The sequence below is a fragment of the Erythrolamprus reginae genome, chromosome 2, assembly GCF_031021105.1.
Source record: "Erythrolamprus reginae isolate rEryReg1 chromosome 2, rEryReg1.hap1, whole genome shotgun sequence".
Lineage (NCBI taxonomy): Eukaryota > Metazoa > Chordata > Lepidosauria > Squamata > Dipsadidae > Erythrolamprus > Erythrolamprus reginae.
In genome coordinates, this window is record NC_091951.1 from 249,465,673 (window position 1) to 249,483,296 (window position 17,624).

Genomic DNA, 17,624 nt, shown 5'->3' on the forward strand with positions numbered 1-17,624 from the left:
CTCTTTCAGTGCCTGCAAACACGCTGTTCTCCTTGTTATTTAAACGGAGTCTTTCCCCCCTCCAAGCTGCCCCTCCCTTTTCTTTCTTAAAAAGACACTCTTTCAGTGCCTGCAAACACGCTGTTCTCCTAGTTATTTAAACGGAGTCTTTTCCCCCTCCAAGCTGCCCCTCCCTTTTCTTTCTTCAAAAGACACTCTTTCAGTGCCTGCAAACACGCTGTTCTCCTAGTTATTTAAACGGAGTCTTTTCCCCCTCCAAGCTGCCCCTCCCTTTTCTTTCTTCAAAAGACACTCTTTCAGTGCCTGCAAACACGCTGTTCTCCTAGTTATTTAAACGGAGTCTTTTCCCCCTTCAAGCCGCCCCTCCCTTTTCTTTCTTCAAAAAAAAGAGGGGGGAAGAAACCCCTTCATCCCAGCAGTAGCGGCTTGGGTTCGTAAGGTGAAAATAGTTCGGAAGAAGAGGCAAAAAAGTCTTAAACACCCGGTTCGTATCTTGAAAAGTTCGTTAGAAGAGGCATTCGTAAGATGAGGTACCACTGTATTAGTATTAAAAGCACACCTCTTACTTAATATTTAAAGAACTCATGGGGAACAAAGTACAGGTAGTCCTCAACTTAACGCTGCAATTGAACCCAAAATATGTGTTGCTAAGTGAGAAATGACTTTTCTTGCCACATTTGCTAAGCATATCACTGTTGTTCAATTAGTAATATGATAGTGATAGAACTGCAGAAAAAACAATTGCTGCCAACCTGCCTTCCATTGAGGACCTGTATACTGCACAAGTCAAAAAGAGGGCAGTGAAAATATGTACTGACCCCTCGCATTCGGGACATAAATTGTTTCAACTTCTACCCTCAAAACATTGCTACAGAGCACTGCACACCAAGACAACTAGACACAAGAACAGTTTTTCCCAAATGCCGTCACTCTGTTAAACAAATAATTCCCTCACCATTTGTCAAACTATTTACTAAATCTGCACTACTATTACTACTAGTTTCCCCCCATCATTCCTATCACCCATTTCCTCCCACTTATGACTATATGCCTGTAACTTGTTGCTTGATTTTTATTAGTACAGTAGTACCCCTAGATACGAGCATAATTTGTTCCAGAAGGGAGCTTGTATGTCGAGCAACTTGTATCTGGAACAAATAACTTTAGACGTTGTTTTTCCCCTCTGAGATAACCAAAAGCAAGGATTCTTGCGCCACCTAGTGGACGCTCGGCTCGTATCCCGAATTTGAGCTCGGGACTGGAACAGAAATGTCTCTCCCCTCGTGGCTCGTATCTTGAAATACTCGCATGTGGAGCAGCTCGTATCTAGAGGTACTACTGTATTGATTGTTTTCTCATTGCTTATTTGACCTCTATGACAATCATTAAGTGTTGTACCTCATGATTCTTAATAAATGCATCTTTTTCTTAAAGGTACACTGAGAACATATGCACCATAAAGAATTCTATTGTATTCTTAAGTCACTATTTTCAGTGCCATTGTACCTTCAAACGGTCACTGAATGCATTGTTCCACACTGTAAAGTGTGGAAGCTTGGGCAGGATGAATTTAGCCATGTACCAGACTTAAGACTAAATTTTTTAAAGGTGATTGGATCCCTCTGCAAGTATCATTCACGCTCAACGCATGTTTTGCCAGAAATCTGAGAGCAAAAATACCTTTTCACTATTTTTGTAGAACTGGAATGTTGGCATGCACTTCACATCACAGTGTGAGGCCACATCCTAGAAGAGATGAAAAAGGTTACTCCAATCAATTTGATACGAGCAGTATTCTTTGTGCCCCAGAATTCTTTCCCCTTCTGTCATTCATGCACTACAACTGAGGCAAAATGCAAGATCGGTGTCTTGCAGAGGTGAAAAGCCAAAAATCTGTACCAAAATGAATCATAGCTGGATATTTTATTTTATTTATTATTATTATTATTATTATTATTATTATTATTATTATTATTATTATTAATTGGATTTGTATGCTGCCCCTCTCCGCAGACTCGGGGCGGCATACAAATCCAATTTTCCTCTGAGTATCTCTGAGGCTAAGAAAAGTGAAACAAGCTCTAGTGAGATAAGAAACCTACTAGCCATTTCTATAACATCAGGCCTATCTAACCAAAGTGAGTGTTGGTCATGACCTATAAAGCCCTACATGGCATCGGACCAGATTACTTACGGAACCGCCTCCTGCCGCATGAATCCCAGCGACCGGTTAGGTCCCACAGTCGGCCTTCTACAGGTCCCGTCAATGTCGCTTGGCGGGACCTAGGGGAAGAGCCTTCTCTGTGGGGGCCCCGGCCCTCTGAAATCATCTCCCCCCAAAGATTCGTACTGCCCCCACCCTCTTCGCTTTTCGCAAGAGTCTAAAGACTCACCTATGCTGCCAAGCTTGAGGTCATTAGATTCTGCTCCCTGGCTTATGAATGTATAGTGGGTTTTGTTGATTGAATGGATATGTGTGCATTTTAATTGGTTCCTTAGTTTTTAGACTTCTAATTTTAACTTATTGGATTTTGATGTATATTACATTTTTATATGCTGTGGGCCAACCCTAGTCCTCAGAGAGGGGTGGTGTATAAATTGAAACAATAAATAAATAAATAAATAAATCTAATTTGCAAAATCCAAAGGCAAAGTTTCACTTTTTCCCACCACAAACACAAAGTCCGTAAGTGGTTTCCAAGTAGAAAAAAGTTGATTGTATTTTTTTTCTTTAAGCAAAGCAGTCAGGTTGGCTTTCTCTGCTAATTCCATCAACTTTTGCTGTCATTCGTCCATTGTAGGAATCAAAGTATCTTTCCATTTTTGTGCATAAAGTATTCTTGTTGCTATCAGCACACGCTTATAATTATTAACCACTGAAAATGTGAATAAGACTTATGGAAATTATAGTCCTGGATATCTGAAGGTTATGACATGTGCCGTAAGAAACATAGAAACATAGAAGGTTGACAGCAGAAAAAGACCTCATGGTCCATCTAGTTGTCCTTACACTATTTCCTGTATTTTATCTTAGGATGGATATGTTTATCCCGGGAATTCAGTTACTGTGGCTTTACCAACCACGTCTGTACTATTCTTTCAGTAAAATATTTTCTCACGTTGCTTCTGATCTTTCCCCCAACTAACCTCAGATTGTGCCCCCTTGTTTTTGTGTTCACTTTCCTATTAAAAACACTTCCTGTAAAGAATACTGCACTCACCTACTTGTAAGTCTCTGAATACCTATCAGAATTCCTCTTATCATATTCTTCCAATTCTTTTACCTGCCTTATATTTCTACAATTTTTCTTGTGAATGACTGGAAAATGCCAAGAATCTTGCGAAGTCTCAGACTACATTTTATAGTTAAAACTTTCTTACCAGAATAGCCTTGTGGACTTTAAGGAATGCTGCAATTTTAGCATTTCAGGGTGAATTACAAATTGTCGTGTAACATGTGTCAAATCTGAGAACACTCCCCTTTAAAAAAAAAGTTTACTAAAACCAAAAAACATTCCCATCCATTTTCATTACACCTGAGGGAAGCGAACTTAGCTTTCTCTACTGCCGCAGTTAATTTAGATGTCATCACTACATGTTAAGGGCTTTTGTTAAAGGCCAATTGCACACACTATTTATGTGCAATTTTAAGTTAAGTTTGATGTTTACTCATCAAGCTAATAAAAGCTTATTATTTCTGACGGCCCTTCTTGCTTCCAAACTAGGTAAAACAAGTTTAATTAGCACTCTGCCTTATACTCTGCAAAGCCATACTTCATCTTGCACAACTTAATCACTACCAAATATCTCACTATCAAGAGATCAAAAGCTAAGTTGTTTTATTTCAAGTGAGTTGGATTCATTTATATAAATAGGCACACTTGGGAAAATTTTGTTTCACATGCCACATTTCTAAACTTGTTTGACAAGATAATAATTATTCAATCAACAAAATGTGTTACTGGTTAAATATCAGGCTTCCCAATGCAGGTTATGTAGGGCAGGCAAATATAGGAAACCTACTTCCTAAATTATAAGATGCTCAGTTTTGGCTTAATATGTTATGTGGACCCATCAAGAATGGTTCAATGCATTATTGAATCTTGACTTGTTCAATAACATTTGATGAAAACTTCATAAAGTTCTGGCTTGTATCTGCACAATTCAGAAAACAATTTCACCCAGACCTTCCTTTCAAAAGGAGTGGCTGTACCTCCTATTACATATATTTGTAGTATATGTAGTATTTCAATGGCACCCAGGCCCTTGTTTGAACGCCTGATAGTTGAGCTAGTTAGAGTAGATCAGTGTTTTTCAACCAGTGTGCCGTGGCACACTAGTGTGCCGCGAGACATGGTCAGGTGTGCCGCGAAGCTCAGAGAGAGAAAGAAAACAAGAGAAAGAAAGAAAGAGCAAGAGAGAGAGAAAGAGCGAGAGAGAGAGAAAGAAAACAAGAGAGAAAGCAAGCAAGAGAGAGAAAGAAAGAAAGAGAGAGAGCAAGAGAGAGAAAGAAAGAGGGAGGGAGGGAGAAAAAGAGAGCAAAAAAGAGGAAAGAAGGAAGAGAGAAAGAAAGAGGGATGGAGAGAAAAAAAGAGGGAGAGAGAAATAGAGCGAAAGAGAGAATCTTTTTGTCCAAACTTTTTTTAGCGCCCCCCCCCCCCCCCAATGTGCCCCATGGTTTTGTAAATGTAAAAAATGTGCCGTGGCTCAAAAAAGGTTGAAAACCACTGGAGTAGATACTGAAACAAATAGGCTTGGTTTCTCTATTGTATTGAAAGTGAGAAGCCATATTTCAGGTTTTTAGAGCAAAGTATTAAGAATACATGTTGTATTTGCTACTAAACTGCTGCTGTTGGGTTTTTACATGGGTTTTCCTCAATTTTATGATGTCAATTAGATTAGATCAAAATTTCATCGCTAAATGAAGCAAACAGAACAACCACATCACTTAGAAATGGCAACCCCTTCAGTCCTGGTTACCGTTGTTAACTGAATCCCATGGTTGTTAGGCAAGGCAACCTCCAGATGGCTTCCCCAACATCAGTGGGGAAACTGGCAGGAAGCTGCAAGTCCCAGGATGGCAGGCAGGTTAAGTGGCTACTACTTGGCTGAAACGACAAGGAGTGGTGCCTGGGGCTGGATTTGGAAGGGTATGTGAGAAAAGACTGGAGAAGGTGAACGAGAGGTGTGACATGAGCTGCACAGAGTGTAAGATTGATTGGCGTGGCACAATTTTGGCACCTCCAAAATGGTCAAGGTAGAATGGGTGGGAAGGATTTATCCTAGTGACTTGCAGCCTTTCCTGCTGGTTTCCCCACTGATTTTCTGGGGAAGCCCTCTGGGAAGGCTATAAGTGGTGATAATTCAATTGTGGGGTGCTGTAACTGTTAACTTTGAGCCAGTTGCCAAGTGCCCAGATGGCGATCATCTGCAGGGGTGCTTGGGAGGGTTGAAACGCCAAGGATTATTCATAGCTACCATTCATTCAATCAATCAATGCACTGTAACTTTGAATGGCCACTGAAGGAAAGGCTGTAGCTGAACTTTAGAAGTGTAGGGGCTTAGTGGGTTAGAATGCAGGCTGACTCTGCCCACAGCCTGGAGTCTGATCCTGACAAGCTCAATATTGACTCTGCCTTCCATTCTTCTGAGGTCAGTAAAATGAGGACCCAGATTATTGGGGGTAATATGTTGACTCTATAAGCATCTTAGAGAGGGCTGTAAAACACATCTCTAAGTAAAGTGCTCTTGCTATTGTTCTGCAGTTCTGAAATTTGCACCAAGCGAAGACTGTGAAGCTGGTACCTCCAGCCTTTTAGCCAGGACTCTATACCATCCTTGCTTGGTTCTTGCCCTGTTCAATGATTTGCCTTTGTATTTCCATATTCTTTGCTATGTCCTACCTTATTAATTTCTGTGCTATGTTTTTGTATGAGCTGCATATTCAGGGGGTAATGCAACTTCTGATAGGCAACATGTGAACAGTTTATTATATCTAGAGATCATCTGTGTTTTCTGTAGAGTACAGAATCTAAGCAAGTCCAATTAAACACAGCATCTCCCATATGTAACAAAATCTCAGATCCTAGAAGCCTCAACTAGCTGGATCAATGATAATCTTAGGACACAAATTCTGACCAGTCGCTGGTTCCTTATAGATCTTTTGCTATTAGAGATTGTTCTCCTCAGTGTTTCCATGTACTTTATAATCCAAATTGAAAAAGAGAACTAAAATTGTTTCATCAACACTATTCACAGAGAAAACTATCTGAAGTCTGCACATTTTAAAAACTGCTTTGAAGCCATTTAAAATGAATTGCATATATACTGCTCAAAAAAATAAAGGGAACACTCAAAGAACATATCCTAGATCTGAATGAATGAAATATTCTCATTGAATACTTTGTTCTGTACAAAGTTGAATGTGCACAACAGCAATATGAAATTGATTGTCAATCAGTGTTGCTTCCTAAGTGGACAGTTTGATGTCACATATGTTTGATTTACTGGAGTTATATTGTGTTGTTTAAGTGTTCCCTTTATTTTATTTTTTTGAGCAGTGTATATTCCTTCATACCCAAATTACAATGACAAGTTCACTTCGTGTTATAAAAAATAAAGAATTTTCTCCCATCCCCAAATCAAAGTTCTTTAGTCTTACATAACAAGTTATACGAATTCAAGGATTTTAAGAGAATGTACTGCATTGCGAGTGCTACTCTAGAACTTACCTGAGCATCATCCACATCAATTTCAATGAAGATTACATCTGGATATTTTTCACTCATGCTCTGTAATGAAAGAAAAAAAAAACCCGTTGAACACAAAAGTATGCTTGCTGATCTCAATTATTATAGAACATAAACATGTGGCGAATTAAATAATCTGCAATGAATTTTCTCCCCCAGGCCTAAAGTCCAAGAGAAACCAGGGGTAGGCGCCATGCATCTTTTTTGGGTTTGAATTTGAAGCAATGCACACAGCGCTAAGGAGACTGAGGAGAATATTCAGGATGTGTTGTTTATTTACTTTATTGGCTGATTGATTGGATTGGATTGGGTTGATAGGTTCCTACAGTTATTATCTGCTATGCTTGCCAGGCTACCAAATGACAACTGCCAAGGCACAATAAGTGAGAGGACATGCAATTTTGAAGGATGCCCATGTGAGAAGATAAACTTGACTCTGAGGCCAAATCCTCTCTACCTTCTGCCTAGTGAAATGAACAGGAGTTTGCCCAGTGAGCAAAAGATAGAAGGTGACATTCCCAGGACGCAGTAGGAGAAAGTTAAGTTGTTTCCTATTATAGCTTTCATATTTCATTTCATTTCATTTTATTGGATTTTTATGCCGCCCCTCTCCGTAGACTCGGGGCGGCTAACAACAGTGGTAAAAACAACATGCGACAATCCAATACTAAAGAAGCTAAAAACCTTATTTTAAAACCAATCATACATACAAATGTACCATACATAAATTGTGGAAGCCTAGGGGGAAAGAATATGTTAATTCCCCCATGCCTGACGACAGAGGTGGGTTTTAAGAAGCTTGCGAAAGGCAAGAAGGGTGGGGGCTATTCTAATCTCTGGGGGGAGTTGGTTCCAGAGGGCCGGGGCCGCCACAGAGAAGACTCTTCCCCTGGGACCCGCCAAACGACATTGTTTAGTTGACGGGACCCGGAGAAGGCCAACTCTGTGGGACCTAATTGGTCGCTGGGATTCGTGCGGCAGAAGGTGGTCCCGGAGATAACCTGGCCCGGTGCCATGAACTACGGGCCCATTTTTTTTGCCCTACCTATTACCTCAAATAACTAACCACTAACCATAAACTACCACCCCATGCCACAAAGAGCATAACTCAAGATAAGGAATTACAGTGATCCCCCGGTTATTGCGTCCCCGACCATTGCGAACAGGGTAATTCGCGATTTTTCAACCCGGAAGTCAAAATACCATCTACGCATGCGTGCCGGGCACGCATGCGTAGATGGCAACCGGGAGATCAGCTGCTGGGCAGCTTCCCTGGATCTTCCCCCTCTTGCTGGCGTCAGCGAGGAGTTTCCCCACCGCCCACGCAAACTCCTCGCTGCCGCTCGCCCGCCCTTCGCCTGCCCACGCCGTTCGCTCCCCCCTCTTGCTGGCGGGAGGGCGAGAAGCCCTCCCCAGCACCCGCTCGCCCGCCCTTCGCCGCTCGCCCGCCCTTCGCCCTGGCCGCTTCTTCCCAGTGGAGAAATTCCAGCCCCCACCTGGTCCCGCCCGATCCTCCTCCCTGAGGCAGCTCGCCCTCCCATGGCCGCTTCCTCCACCCTCCATTGCAAGCCCTCGCCACCGCAGCCAACGCGCGCTGCGATCTTCAAGCCCGGCTCCTTTCGGCCCAGCATCCCGGGCCAAGCAGCTGCCTTCCGTGACTGAGCCTGGCTCGCCCGGAAGATCATAGCGCGCGTTGGCTGCAGCGGCGAGCGAAGCCAAGCCGGCAGCAATGTCACCGCCGGTGCAGCCAACGCGCGCTACGATCTTCCGGGCGAGCCAGGCTCAATGACGGAAGGCAGCCGCTTGGGCCGAGAGGAGCCGGCCTTGATCCGCTGAGCCTGGCTGGCCCGGAAGATCGTAGCGCGCGTTGGCTGCACCGGCGGCGACATTGCTGCCGGCTTGGCTTCGCTCAGCGGATCAAGGCCGGCTCCTCTCGGCCCAAGCGGCTGCCTTCCGTCATTGAGCCTGGCTCGCCCGGAAGATCGTAGCGCGCGTTGGCTGCAGCGGCGAGCGAAGCCAAGCCGGCAGCAATGTCACCGCCGGTGCAGCCAACGCGCGCTACGATCTTCCGGGCGAGCCAGGCTCAATGACGGAAGGCAGCCGCTTGGGCCGAGAGGAGCCGGCCTTGATCCGCTGAGCCTGGCTGGCCCGGAAGATCGTAGCGCGCGTTGGCTGCACCGGCGGCGACATTGCTGCCGGCTTGGCTTCGCTCGCCGCTGCAGCCAACGCGCGCTACGATCTTCCGGGCCAGCCAGGCTCAGCGGATCAAGGCCGGCTCCTCTCGGCCCAAGCGGCTGCCTTCCGTCATTGAGCCTGGCTCGCCCGGAAGATCGTAGCGCGCGTTGGCTGCAGCGGCGAGCGAAGCCAAGTCGGCAGCAATGTCACCGCCGGTGCAGCCAACGCGCGCTACGATCTTCCGGGCGAGCCAGGCTCAATGACGGAAGGCAGCCGCTTGGGCCGAGAGGAGCCGGCCTTGATCCGCTGAGCCTGGCTGGCCCGGAAGATCGTAGCGCGCGTTGGCTGCACCGGCGGCGACATTGCTGCCGGCTTGGCTTCGCTCGCCGCTGCAGCCAACGCGCGCTACGATCTTCCGGGCCAGCCAGGCTCAGTGACGGAAGGCAGCCGCTTGGGCCGAGAGGAGCCGGCCTTGATCCGCTGAGCCTTCACATTCCTCCAAGTCATTTCGCCGCTCATGTCCTGGCTAAACCGGGCAGCAGGAGACAGGCTTTGAGTTTTGGCTGCGGGGCGAGGGAGTTAGGAAAGTCCTACTTCTCCCCCCGCAGCCAAAACTCAAAGCCTGTCTCCTGCTGCCCGGTTTAGCCAGGACACGAGCGGCGAAATGACTTGGAGGAATGTGAAGCTGAAACCGGCCGGTTTCAGCTTCACATTCCTCCAAGTCATTTCGCCGCTCATGTCCTGGCTAAACCGGGCAGCAGGAGACAGGCGGTGGGCTGGAAGCCGCAGGCGAAAGGAGCTCAGGCATTGTTCTCCGGACCCCGCCCGCAGCCTGGAGAGGGAAAGGGCCGCCGCGGGGCTCAGCGGGCGGGGTCCGGAGAACAATGCCTGGCGCCGCGCTCCGATGCCCGAGCTCCTTTCGCCTGAGGCTCCCAGCAGCACTTTGAATCCAGCAGCTTCTGCTGGATACGGGCGGTGGGTGGGACGAGCGGCGCGGAAGCCAGGGGCTGTGGCAGCTCGCCCCCTCATCGCCCGTATCCAGCAGAAGCGGCGGGATTCAAAGGGATTCAAGGCTAACTTCTGCGCTTGGCTTGAGGACTCAGCTCGGAAGCTGCACAGGTGTTTTAAAAGGTCTCCGCCGGCATGGGGGGCTTCCTACCACCTCCCGAACCCCCAACTCGGGTTTGGGGGGGTGCTAAGAAGCCCCCCATGCCGGCGGAGACCTTTTAAAACACCCGTGCAGCTTCCGAGCTGAGTCCTCAATCTTCGGCTCCTCGCTAGCGCTGCGGAAGTAAAAACACCATCTGCACATGCGCAGATGGTGTTTGTACTTCCGCAGCGCTACTTCGCGAAAACCCGCTCGTTGCGGGGGTTCCTGGAACGGAACCCTCGCAACGAGCGGGGGATCACTGTATTATAATTCCGCCAACTCTTATGAACACATCACCTATTGTTATTCATTTTTGAAAGGAAAAAGATTGCAGTCCAGTATTGGGTTGGGTCCCAGACAAGGAATGCTGTCGTTCAAGATTATTGCAGCAACTAAGATCAACGACCCAAACAGCGTTTACCTTTGATGGGGCCAGAAAAATCCACAGATTTGCAGATGCTGCAATACTGCTTACATTTTTTCCCCACAGTCCCCACCTTATGATAAACATGTTTTCATGGACATATCCTTTTAGCTCTGATGCTTTTAAAACTTGTGGGGCTGGTTAGTCTTACTATTGCTCCCTGCGTGCTTTATTTTATTTGACTCAGATAATATCTAGCATTGCCTAAATCATCAAATCTATAATCTCTATTCTGAGACTGACTTTAATTTACAGCGCCCTGGAAGGAAAAACTCAAAAGTTGCTGCCTGTTTTCCTTTCTTGTGGTTTTGTGTTCCCCGGGACTTTAAGAAAGTAAAGGACCATGCTTTGAACTGTAGGGAAATAGAGGAAGAGAGAAAAGAAATTAAGTTGGAGAACTAAAGAAATGGCCAATTGTGTCTGAATGAGGCCAATGGGTCTGGAGACACTTAAGCTACCGCAGCTGACTAAGGAGAAGCACAGCCTCACAACTCCCAAAGATGCAGACTGCTACAGCCAGCCAGCTGCAAGTTAATTGTAGGAGGAACCTCCTACACACTGATAAGACCTGAGAAAGAAAACAAAACAAGAACAACTCAATTTAAGGGAACAACCACAAAACTAATTTAATTAAAGCAAGGCCTACTGAAGTATAAGGGCTGGAGAGAGGAGGATAATATACAGCTGGTTTAAGTGTAAAGTAAACAGACACAAGAAAGCCCTGGTAAAAAAGAAGCAGGATTCCCAATCTTTAAGAACTGTGGCACAATGCTGACTTTTGGAGAGCAGCATGGTAAATCGATGTCTTGTGTCTGTTTGTAGCTAGCAAGACAGATTTTACAAAGGAAATCGTGGCTAGATATTGGATATCAGCTATAATTTCTCCAGAACGAAGGAGAGAGAGTCAAAAGCATCTATAGGACACTGGACAGATTATCCTCATGAGTAATAATCCATGAAAAATGACTTTTTTGTGTGTCAACTTATGAGCAGAATGGCTAGAAATCAAGCTCGCCAAACAGCCTTTTATGGACATGAGACTCAACTAAGCCTTTTATGGAAATTAGGCTCAACTAAGCCTTATATCTTGATTATCTTTTTGGAGTTTTAAAAAACTTTTCTATATTGGAGAGATTAAGCCCTTTTCAGACTGGCGTATCTTTCTACTACCATATATTCATAAAATGAGTTTCCATCCCCTTAAAAGACGGTGCAAGTTTGATGTAAGGTTTTAAAAAATGCACAAATTCTTTTGGCCTATGTGGAAAAAGGATGAATAATCTATGGATTTTGGAAACTTAACAATGGATTAAGGGCAGAGGTGGGTTTCAGCAGGTTCTGACCAGTTCTGAAGAACTGGTAGCAGAAATTTTGAGTAGTTCGGAGAACCGGTAAATATCACCTCTGGCCCACCCCCCTCTATTCTCTTCCTCTCAAGTCCCTGCTAATATGGAGGAAATGGGAATTTTGCAATATCCTTCCCCTGGAGTGGGGTGGGAATGGAGATTTTACAGTATCCTTCCTTTGCCACGCTCACCATACCACAGAACCGGTTAAAAAAAATTAATTCCACCACTGATTAAGGGGCCAGGGGATTCAGAATTATACTTGTGAATTGTTTAGAAGATATTTTCTCATGGGAAAATTGAGATTGCTTAAGGTTTTTTTATGATAAGGATGCTTGAATTTTGGACACTACTGCAAGGGAATAAAGAAAATGGAACAGACGTCCTTAGTGCAAATTTGTGAATATCTCTCAGCCAAGCATTTGGATAGAATTGATACAATCCTTGATAAAACTCAAAAGGTCATGCTGTAATGAATTTGTAAAACAAAAACGAGCAGCAATGAACATCTATGAAATTAATCTGAAGAGAGATTTAAATAAATGCAAATGAATCTGATGGGTGACCTATTCTCTAAGGATGAACAGATATAAATGGAGGTCATTGATTTGAAATTTTTTCCCTCTTCTGTATACTGTATACAAAAGAGCTCTGCTAAGATTTGGAAGGATTTTTTTTTAATGACAAACAAAAGGATACATTTTACTTACTAATGTAAAAGAAATCTGCTAAAGATTTCTCACTTTGAAGCCTACAAATGCCCAGCAGGCTTTTTTGAAGAGGTGAAAGAATAATTTTAAAAACTCAGGAAAGGGTATATAAGATTGGTTTCTTTAATCATGGTTAAAATAATAAAATAATTATATCTGGCTGCCTTTATTGGAAAAAGTTGATTGATGCAGCATTTGGATTTGTTGTCTTTACCTAAGAGATGATTTATTATAACCTGATTAAGTATTGTCACTTCTCATTTACAGATTGAATAACGATCACTTACCGGTATATCATTAGGCATGCGTAAGTAGATAACTTGCAAATATTAGGGTTAACACATAAATGCATATTTTGTATAATAAGCCTGCCTCCCATATGCAGCAAAAAGTAAAGCATTCAGCCTTCCGGTCTGGTTTGTACCGTAATTAAATTATAACTCTGTCACAAGACTGTAGCAATGTGACACCTGGCCTAATTTTTGTAAGAGAATGTTCCTTCCCCATTATTTGTTTTGGTTAACATTTTCAGTTTTTGAAGAGGACTGAAACACCTGAAACTTGCACACACTTTTATGTACTGTGAGCGGGCCCTAATAAAGCTGCGGCATTAGTCTGGAAATTATATTTTACCAATTTAACTTTTATTGCTACACTATTGTTTTAATCTGTGCAGAGCACATTGGGCAGGAAGCGTTTTCCAGCGGTTTTAGTCATCCGCAGCATCTTTGGCATCGTTCCAAGGGCCCTTAATGGAACATTAATAAGATCCGATGATGATGATGATGATGGTTTTAATCAGAAGGAAGGAACAATGATGATTGGAATGGCATGTGAACCTGACAAACAAAACAAAACGTAAACTTTTTCTGTTGAATGAAACATGCCATTGTTTCTATATATCAATGCTGTTGCTACTGGTGGCTTGGAAAAGACAACAGTCCCCGAAGCATGAGCAGATAAATACAGTGGTACCTCATCTTACGAACGCCTCTTCTAACGAACTTTTCAAAATACGAACCCGGTGTTTAAGATTTTTTTGCCTCTTCTTCCGAACTATCTTCACCTTACGAACCCAGCCGCTGCTGCTGGGATGAAGGGGTTTCTTTTTTCCCCTTTTTTGAAGAAAGAAAAGGGAGGGGCGGCTTGGATTGGGAAAGATTGCATTTAAAAAACTAGGAGAACAGCGTGCTTGCAGGCACTGAAAGAGTGTCCTTTGAAGAAAGAAAAGGGAGGGGCGGCTTGGAGGAGGAAAGACTGCATTTTAAAAACTAGGAGAACAGCTGTGCTTGCAGACACTGAAAGAGTGTCCTTTGAAGAAAGAAAAGGGAGGGGCGGCTTGGAGGAGGAAAGACTTTGCAGAGAACAGCGTGCTTGCAGAAGCACTGAAAGGGTGTCTTTTGAAGAAAGAAAAGGGAGGGGCACCCCCTTGCCTTTCTTCCTTCCCACTCACCCTTTAGCCTAGCCTTGCTTCTTCCACCCACCCCTTTTAGCTGCTCTTCCCTGCCCTCTGTTCGCCTCCTTTCTAAAGTTTGGGATTTTCCTGAAGGATTTGCAAGCATTATTTGCTTTTACATTGATTCCTATGGGAAACATTGTTTCATCTTACGAACTTTTCACCTTACGAACCTCCTCCTGGAACCAATTAAGTTCGTATCATGAGGTACCACTGTATTTCAATCCCTCTAGGTTCAAGAATTCTTACGCATCTCTGTCAGGTAACCTTGGTTTCTATGGAATCCCCATCTACAACATCCTGCTCTCTCCTCATGCTTTATGAAACAAAATGTCGAAGGAATCCAAGTTACTTACATGGTAGAAAGGTTTGATCATTTTACATGGCCCACACCATGTGGCGGAGAAGTCAACGACGATGAGGTTGCCACCAGCAGTATCCAACTGAACGTTGAATTCAGCCTGAGGAAAAAGAATCAAGACCAGTTCATAGGAGCAATAAAATTCTTCCTTGCACCCAACACATTACACCGGGGGTGTCAAACTCGATTTCATTGAGGGTTGCATCAGGGATGTATTTGACCTTGGGGGGGGGGGGGGGTGTCAGGTGGGGCATGGCCATTTGACATCAAGGAGGCCATCTTGACATCGAGGAGGGCGTGGCCATCTTGACGTCACTTGTGTCGGGGGGGGGGGAGAGTTGTTGTGGGCCCACGTGCTCTGCCAGCGAAAACAGGCTCTCAATCTCCATTTTCAGCTGGGACGGACTCCTGCAACCCTCAGCCAGTAAAAATGGAGCTTGGGAGGGCTGCATGATGGTCCTTTACTGTTTCCAGGGCAGCCCTGTGGGCCAGATCTAAGCACCCTGTGGGTTGGATGCAGCCCATGGGCCTTGAGTTCAACACCTCTGCATTAAATCTTTTCTGAATTGCATTTGGGGTTCCCTTCTTCAGTGCTTTGAAAACTGCAGGAAGACTTTTTATCTCACCCTTCCAATCACAACATAATTTACAAAAACAAACCAACCACCATGCAATATAAAGCACTTCTTGACTTGCAACTGAGCCCCAAATTTCTATTGCTAAGTGAGTTTTACCCTATTTCACAACCTCTCTTGACATAGTTGTTAAGTGAAGCACTGCAGTGGTTAAGTTAGTAAGATGGCTGTTAAGCAAATTGGTTTGCCCCATTGACTTTGCCGGGACAATGCAACCGTCATAAATACGAGTCAGCTAAGTATTTGAATTTTGATCATGGGGATGCTGCAACGGTCATAAGTTTGAAAAACAGTCACACGTCACTTTTTTCCACATCATTTTTGTAACATCAAACAGTAAACGAATAGTTGTAAATTGAGAATTACTTGTGAAAGATCCAAAGAGGGACTTATTTTTTCCTTGCAGGGGGTGTTAGAAAATGGTAGGTTAAATATGCTTGCCATAATTGAATCATATGTATTGGTATGCTACAATCTATGAAAATCAACAGTCCAAAAGTTAAAAATAATCCAAGTGTTTTAACTATTTATTTCTGATATCTATGTACTGCCAGAATCCAAATATTCCAGGCAGTTTACCATCAGAAATACACAAAGCGGTTAACAAGCGTTTTTTTTATTATGTCCGGGTGGGTGGGTGGAGCTTTCTGCTACCGCTGTTCCTGGTTCGTCGTACCAGGTCGAACTGGTAGAAACCCACCACTGGTGGAAGATTGTTAAAAAGAGATCCAGCATAAGAATTAAGGAGAAATTTCCAGGGAATGAGATCAATTAATTTTCCCTCCCGAAGTTGTGGAGGGTCCATCACTGGAGGTTTTTAAGAAGAGACTGGACAGCTATTTGTGCAGAATGATACAGGGCTGTGATGGCGAACCTTTGGCACGTGTGCCTGAAGTGGCAAGTGGAGCCACGTTGCCTGGAACGTGTGGAGTTGGCTATTTCTCTTCTGGCTTTCTGTGCGCGCACACACATGATGATCAGCTGTCCTTCATGCATGTGGCAGTGCTGGAAACTAGAAGAAATGGGCTTCCATTTTAGTGCGTGAGCATGCGCACTGGCCAGATGATCGTCACTCCCGCATCCACGCCAGTAACCAGAAGACTCGCTGGCCGGTGTTGGAAACCAGAACCAAAGAACTTTGTTTTGGGGCATGCGCATGCACCCTGGGCAGCTCCTCTTCCGGGTTGCGGCCCAGACAAATGTGCAAAGTGTGTGTGCACTCCAGTTTTGGCACTCTATGCCAAAAACATTCGCCATCACTGATATAGGGTCTCCTGATCAAGTTTAGGGCTGGGCAAAGACCTCCAAGATCCCATCCAACTTGACTGTTCTGTACTCTATTCTAAACATTGTCCATATGAAGCATGTAAAGAAAAATAGAAAGAAATTACTCCAGGGATTGGTTCTGGAATCTGAGGAGTTAGGGGACAGGAGGAAAAGCTTGTAAATCTAAAAGACAGATAGAGGAAGGGAGAAGGAAGGAAAAAATGCAGAATGACTCAAAAAGAAATAGGGGGTGGGGATCTCCGACAAATGTAACTGAACAGCAAGAACTGCTGAAATCTCCACTTCGTCCCTCTCTGCACTGCAACACAGTGTTGTGCACAACAGTTGAGAGTGCTAAAACCCTGGACTCTTGTTCCGAAACTTAAGACTTCAGCAAACAAGCCAATCCCCTTCTGTTTCTTCGCTTCTCAGGAAAGGAAGTCTTCAGAACCTTGTCTCAAATATGCGGCAGACTCTGACAGTCAGGAAGTTGGGGAGGGCCAGTCCTGGAGTGTGGGGAAGGGTTTGATGAATGCTCTAAGTCTGAGGCAGAGGTGGGGCTAGGGCTGTCCGACAGTTATCAGCTACCTTCGGATTCTGCTGTCCACTTTTTGGTGCATGTCCAGAACAGTGAAGTCCATGCACTCTTGTTCTTTTCTCACTGCGTCCTCGTTTCTTCCTGCGGTCAATCTCTGCAGTAGGTTATTGGGAGTGTCAGTAGTTCAAACTATTCATACATCCAATTAATAAACTATCTGATTAAAATGCATATTGCTGCATGTGTTGTGGCCTGCCAGCAGCCAGCGGACCTAGCGGCAGACTCGGACAGTGAGGAAGTTGGGGAGGAACATGGGCCAGTCCTGGAGTGTGGGGAAGGGTTTGATGAATGCTCTATGTCTGAGGAAGAGGTGGGGCCAGGGCTGTCCGACAGTTATCAGCTACCTTCGGATTCAGAGATAAGTGGGGATGAGCTATCAGGAGAAGGGAACAATTAAGGAACAATTAAGTTAACTCGGGAGTAAATGTACATGGGGATGCTGAATGGCCACTCCCAAGGATATAAATAGGAGCAAAAGGGGAGTGGTGTTTGCAGGAAACAATTAGTTCATTTGTGAGATTTGAAGATTTGCTTATCTGAGAGACTCCTTGCTAAGTATTTCCTTGTTCAGCATTGGTTCAAGGAGCTATCGGCCTGGCAACTATCCAAGGACTGATAAGGTCTGTGTTTGCAACTCACCCTTGAAAGACTGTTTGCCGGGACTTTTCTGAGTATGAGTGCTAAGAATTCACATTGGCCAAATAAAAAGGAGGTTTTCGAGACAAGGAGTCTGTTTGGTGAAGCCTATGCTTAG

At 44.5% G+C, this 17,624-nt stretch overlaps 1 protein-coding gene across 1 annotated transcript in view; it reads right to left on the bottom strand.

The window, feature by feature from the left end:
* LOC139162263 (thioredoxin domain-containing protein 2-like) overlaps positions 1-17,624 on the bottom strand; it is a 31,244-nt gene that overhangs the window by 1,380 nt on the left and 12,240 nt on the right. The window contains exons 2-4 of the mRNA XM_070742443.1: positions 14,367-14,471; positions 6,732-6,791; positions 1,681-1,746 (exon numbers count right to left, since the gene is read on the bottom strand). Of these exons, the coding sequence (XP_070598544.1) occupies positions 1,681-1,746; positions 6,732-6,791; positions 14,367-14,471 (231 nt within the window). The remainder of the gene's footprint in view (positions 1-1,680; positions 1,747-6,731; positions 6,792-14,366; positions 14,472-17,624) is intronic.